This window comes from Triticum dicoccoides, chromosome 2A (genome assembly GCF_002162155.2).
Source record: "Triticum dicoccoides isolate Atlit2015 ecotype Zavitan chromosome 2A, WEW_v2.0, whole genome shotgun sequence".
NCBI classification, from domain to species: domain Eukaryota; kingdom Viridiplantae; phylum Streptophyta; class Magnoliopsida; order Poales; family Poaceae; genus Triticum; species Triticum dicoccoides.
In genome coordinates, this window is record NC_041382.1 from 11,065,358 (window position 1) to 11,071,485 (window position 6,128).

Below are 6,128 nucleotides of genomic sequence, written 5' to 3' on the forward strand. Positions count from 1 at the left end.
CTTAATATTGACAAGGCCAATCGAGTTATGTAGTAGTCTGTTATTGGTAACATAGAAATTTGAGAAGGTTAGATTGTCAATTGCCTCCTCCCGGGCCTTTGTTTTCAAAAGTGCATCTTTTGTTGGATGAAGTTTTTGTTTGACAAATACAGTACAGACGTAGACGGCTAGACGCTCTCATACAGTCACTCTCTATGAACACACATGCGCACGCTACCCCTATGAACACCTTTGTTAGACTGAGGTGATGGGTCTTGAGATTGACGAAGTCACCATAGGGTCCTCGCTATCAATGAGAACATCACCTTCCACTGAAAGAATATTGCGCCTTAACGAGACCCAGTTTTCAAACCTGGCATTTGAGCCCTGGCGGGTTGGGGTGCAACCACCCTCCTAAGCATCTAACCACATATTTCTTCTCGTTTGGACGAACTTTTTGAGGATTCTAACACTAGCACAGAAGTGCTTGATATCAACTTCCTACCCCCAAGCTGTTTTCCGGAAATGTTTACAATAGACCACATTTTATAAGCAGTTTCAGTAGGAAAAAGACACTATGGTGGAACAAGACACATCTCTGGCGGACCGGACATAATATCTGATTAATCCCACCATCTTAGTCAGTGTGGCAAGAGAAACCGCTAGAGATGGCCTCAATGAAACAACTATGCAGATTTGAATACATTTCATGTGGATCTTCAAAATTGTCCGACATGGATGCAATATACTCTATTTCCAAGCCATGACGACTCAACACATTTAATGGGCCTCCATCACCAATTGGTTGTTATTTAAATCGCATGAAGTGCAACACCAATATATGAATGCACGAGAGGTCAAGGCAGCTTGGAACTGTCGATTGGCCTCTATGTCACTCCGCCACCAGTGTCTTTCTTTGAACAGTGCCTCGACCCATCCACCACCACCTTGAAGCGTCCACAACCAGCTTGAATGCCTACCACGACCTGCGAAGAGGAGGAGGCTATGGATTCCACAAGCGTCGCTGACCGGTCGTGTCACAACCTAATGGATGATGTGCCCAACGGCGGAGGTATATTCCCGGTTCTCCCCTCTATGCCATTTGTTTGTGATGTGGTAAGGTTTCATTACCAAGACTATCATGTGCTAGTCCACTAGCTAATCTTCCCTATCCTCTGGCCGATCTATGCATCTATGCCCTAGCCAATCCATACATGTAATTTCCATTCTTTTGTGATAGAAATGTTTAGCTAAATTAGTTATGTATTTTCCATTTCTTTGAAACAAAACTAAAATGATGTTTCTCACAGCCTTTGCCAAACACTGAGTGTGATGATGAATATGATGTTGTGTGTATTTGATGAGTATCTGATGTGATTTTGTATTGGGATTTGAGAAATCGCGTCCTTGCAGTGGTTTTGAGAAAATGATGGGCAAAGCAATTCCTTGCGGCGGTTTTCAGAAGTAAGCCGATTCAAATGAAATAACCAACTTGGAAAATATGCACTTGTCGTTTTTTTAATTACAACTGACTCCCATGGCATATCTGCTCTTCTCTGAACCGGCCTTATAAATACTTGCCACCTTGTTGTTCAATCTTTCCTATCTCGTAGAGCAAACAATCTTGAAGCAGTTTTCTCCCTCTCGTCCATCTCAATAAGTACTCGCTTCTTAATTAGGTATTTCCTCTGTTTTTGATTCCCATCTAGTAGCGCAAAGAAGCTTTTGTCTTACTCTCCCATTTTTTTCTTCTCAAATGAGTCTAGCTAGTTCTAATTGATTTTATGAAAGAACATGTAATTGATGTTGTCGTATGTATTGCCACATATAGTTCATATGCTCTCTGTCAATTCTATTTCTAGGCTCCCAGGCCATGGGCAGCAACACCCTTACGTTGATGCACGAGATCCGGCGCTCGCATCGTGCGGAGGGGCCTGCGGCCATCCTCGCCGTCGGCACGGCAAACCCGCCCAACTGCGTGTCCGAGGAGGAGTACCCGGACTACTACTTCCGCGTAACCAAGAGCCAACACCTCACCGACCTCAAACAAAAACTCAAGACCTTCTGTAAGCAGAAGGGAAAACGTATATAGATGCAAATATAGTGCATATTAGCTACCCACGTAACGATGATGTGGTCCAAACTTGTTTCTTACTTATGATGCTCAGGCCAGATGACCTCAACGGAGAAGCGCTACTTTCACCACACGGAGGAGCTACTCGACGCCCACCCCGAATTCCTCTGCCGCGACAAGCCGTCCCTCGACGCCCGGCTGGACATCGCCGCCGCCGCTGCTCCAGAGCTGGCGGCGTCAGCCGCAGCCAAGGCCATAGCCGAGTGGGGCCGTCCGGCCACCGACATCACCCACCTCGTCGTCAGCACCAACTCCGGCGCGCACGCCCCGGGCGCTGACCTCCGCCTGGCCTCTCTCCTCGGCCTCCGCGCGTCCGTCTGCCGGACGATGCTCAACCTCAACGGCTGCTCCGCCGGTGCCGCCTCCCTGCGTCTCGCCAAGGACCTGGCCGAGAACAACCGCGGCGCACGGGTCCTGGTGGCCTGCGTCGAGCTCACCGTCGTCGCCTTCCGCGGGCCCGAGGAGGCGTACCCACACAGGCTCATCAGCCAGGCGATCTTTGGCGACGGCGCAGGCGCGGTCATCGTCGGCGCTGATGCCGTGCTCTCCGTCGAGCGCCCTCTCTTCGAGATGGTGTCGGCCTCGCAGACCACGATACCAGCAACCGATGGCGTGCTCACCATGCAGCTCACGGAAGCCGGCCTCGACGGCGACATCTTCACCAGGGAGCTCACTCCTCTAGCCGCACAGCACATCGGGCAGTGTCTCACGGACGCGTTCCAGCCGCTTGGAATAATGAGCGGCGGTGCCGAATGGAACGATCTGTTCTTTGTGGTGCACCCTGGCCTCCGTGGAATAATGGACCACATCGACGGGGCCCTCCGGCTGGATCCCGGGAAGCTGGCGGCGAGCAGGACCGTGCTGAGAGAGTACGGGAACATGCTCGGTGCGACGCTGATCTTCGTGCTCGACGAGCAGCGGCGGCGGATGGAGGAGGACGGCGAGACGGGTGAGTGGGGTGTGATGATGGGATTTGGACCGGGGTTCACGGTTGAGACCATGGTGCTGCATGCGGTGGTCATCGACCTGCACGACGAGAATTGACCCTCGCTCGATTCATAACCTAGCTACTTTCTGTCATATATAATTTGAAACAAATTATTAAAAATAAACAAGTACAATTGTAAGCATTCAGATAGTACAACTTGCTAGTATTCATCGGAGTTGCGTCAAATACTTTGTAGGAGTACAAGGTTATGGTTAATCTGAAACTTTTCCTTTTCTAAGCGAAGGCTGACTAACTTTGAATTTACAAAGCCATCAACCAGCCAGGAATTATAGCCTTCGTTACATCTCCCAACACAACACACAAAGAAAAGAAAACAACAGCGACAGGAAGATATGTGGGAGCCGGGTACACAGCTTACAGCACAACCCATGCTACAAACAACTAAACATGAAGAAAGTGAAGCACCGCTTGCATAGTGTGAAGCCCTTCCCCCTTCCAAGTCCCACATGGACGGAAAAGAAGAACGTCAAGGGAAAAGCCAACTAACTTGGCAGCGGACTCACCGAACGCCGGCCTGAGAACCGAGAAGACACCACACCCTCTAAACCCTCGCCGAAGGGGGAACCTTCCCCCTTGTCCTGGCTCGAAGGACGCCACACCATCGAGATGTGTTCACCATAGGACGGGAAATGTGTGGTCTTGAGTTCACAGGAGCAGAGCAGATACACGCAACCCGTAGCGGGCAAACCTTGTCTGCCATGAAGAAGCGCCCACCCGATGCCCAAAACAGGAAAGGGGTAACCTGCAGGTAGCGGTTCACAGATATCGAAGAAGCGGTGAGCTCGAGGCGGACATCAAGCACACAAATTAAGAACGCCAACAAGGAAGAAGGACCAGGTAACTCCATGTCGCGACGGGACAAACACCGGGAAAGGGAACCCATTCCCCTCGCACCCAGGTTCGAGGGTGATGAACCACCGGCGAATAGGTCAGCGATTACCTCACTAGATATAGCATTCTCAGCGATACACACAAACTACCGCTCGAAATCTGCAACAACCACAAAACTAACCCCATGGCACCACACACCAGCCTCTCATAGCCAAACGGCGTCCCCGGGGAGGTAACAGTTGGTCGGAGAAGAGGATGTTGGGAGAAGGAATCTCATCGGAGCCTCCAAGGAGGGGAGCAATGCCCACAGGCGGTGTCACCAACGTGGTCGGTCAAGCCAACCAAAGGATTTCTCCCGAACCCGACTCACACCACCGAGCCCAGCCACCATCATCCCCGTGAGGCAAGATCACCAACGCAAGATCCAGCAAAAGTGGACCAAACGGGAAAAGGAAGGGGCCTTCATATATGACGCCATAGGAACCACGGAAGTTGTCCATCGGCCCGCTGTCACCGCACCGTCCACACGTATGAGGTCGCCAACCACTCCCGCGAGCACCGCCAGCCGTGGAGACGGCGTCGCTTCTCCACGCGGGGTCGTTGCCCTGGAGACCGAATTCCTCCTCCGAGAGCGGAGCGATGAGATCCCCGCCACCACCTTCACTGGCGGCCACACGGGCTTTTGCCCGACAGCCTCCTCTGGTGGCAGTGAGGGAGATGAGGGGGGAGGGGTGGCAGCACGGGGGCGACCCTAGTCGCCTCCCATGTCGCCCGAGAGGACGACGTGGGGGGACGGGGCTATCATCTGTGTTTTCTCACAAGACATTATGTGACATCTAGACAAAGGGGGGCTAACTTTTACTCCTTTTCCATCTACACAAAGCATTGTAAATTTATAGCTTAGGATTGTACTCTGTTACCTTTCTCTCCGGCTAATAGAAATGATTGGACTTAAAGTCGTATGCTGTGTAGACAGGATATGGAGTGCTGTTCTGACTAGTAGGACACTTGTATCTTATCCCACCTATATAATGTTAGGGTAGACACATGATATAATATATGCTGACATAATAGCACAGTCACACAGGGGGACGACGACATGTGTTGGTGCCTGGGTGGTCAGTGTGTGGTATTGTATAGAGGTATCAACGGCGAGGAACACTGTAGTCATGACCTAGATATTAACCGTGTTCGGTCAACCTCGGTAACAAATTTCGGTGCCATGCCTACTTGGTCATCCACAGGTAGATATGTGTCTCGGATTATTCTAACAAATGGTATTACATTTTTTTTAGACAATACGGTATTACGTCGAGATCACGGTTTGTGTATCTAAAGGAACGCCACGAAGCCGAGAGGCCCAATAACTCGAGCCATGGTCCATGTATGTACTTGCGCAAGGTCGAAAGAGGTTTGGATGCCATACAATGGAAATCAAAGCAGAATAGCGATCAAAATCGGCAGGAAGCAACTAGATATTGTTCGGACAAAAATTGATGTCAACGACTTGTCATAGTAATCGGGTCGGCAGTAAAACAGAAAAAAAAAACCCTAACGCGCCCGAGCGTCAAGCCGTCGCACCTTCGTTGAACTGAAGGAAACCAGCGACCGACATGGGTCGGCCCACTTGGAGCGAGGAACCAGTTTTGGGAGAAGGTTCCTCGAACCGTTTTTTCGGTTTTGTTTTGTTTTACAGGGTTTTTCTGGTTTTCTTCATTATTTTTGTTTTTTGTTTTCTATTTTCTTTTTATGCTTATTTCTTCCTTTTCTTTTCTTTTTCCATTTTTTTCTTTTTCTTTTTCTTTTTTCTGCAAATTCAAAATGTCAAAAAAATGTACAGAATTTTCAAAACTCGTTCGACATTTCAGGAAATGTTTGAAATTCCAAATTTTGTTCATTTTTTCAAAAAAAATCATGTTTTCAAATCTTGCTCATGTTTTAAAAAAAGTTTGGAATTCTATTTTTGTTCGCCATATTGAAGAAAAATATCCATGCACATTGAAAAATAATGTTTACTGTGTATTGAAAATGTTCATCATTTATAGAAATTTTGTTCAGCATGCATTTTAAAAACCTTCATCTTATATTTTTGTACAAATGTTCATCGTTTATTTGAACAATGTGCACAGTATACTAAGAAAATGTTCATCGTATATTTTAAAAAATTGTTCATAG

At 48.5% G+C, this 6,128-nt stretch overlaps 1 protein-coding gene across 1 annotated transcript; it reads left to right on the plus strand.

Annotated features, from left to right (window-relative positions):
- The first annotated feature begins 1,598 nt into the window (after positions 1-1,598).
- Positions 1,599-3,231, plus strand: LOC119358621 (bisdemethoxycurcumin synthase-like). The gene is made up of 3 exons (XM_037625088.1): positions 1,599-1,658; positions 1,842-2,045; positions 2,148-3,231. The coding sequence occupies exons 2-3, from the start codon at positions 1,853-1,855 to the stop codon at positions 3,155-3,157; spliced, it is 1,203 nt and encodes a 400-aa protein (XP_037480985.1). The 5' UTR covers positions 1,599-1,658; positions 1,842-1,852; the 3' UTR covers positions 3,158-3,231.
- Positions 3,232-6,128: the final 2,897 nt, after the last annotated feature.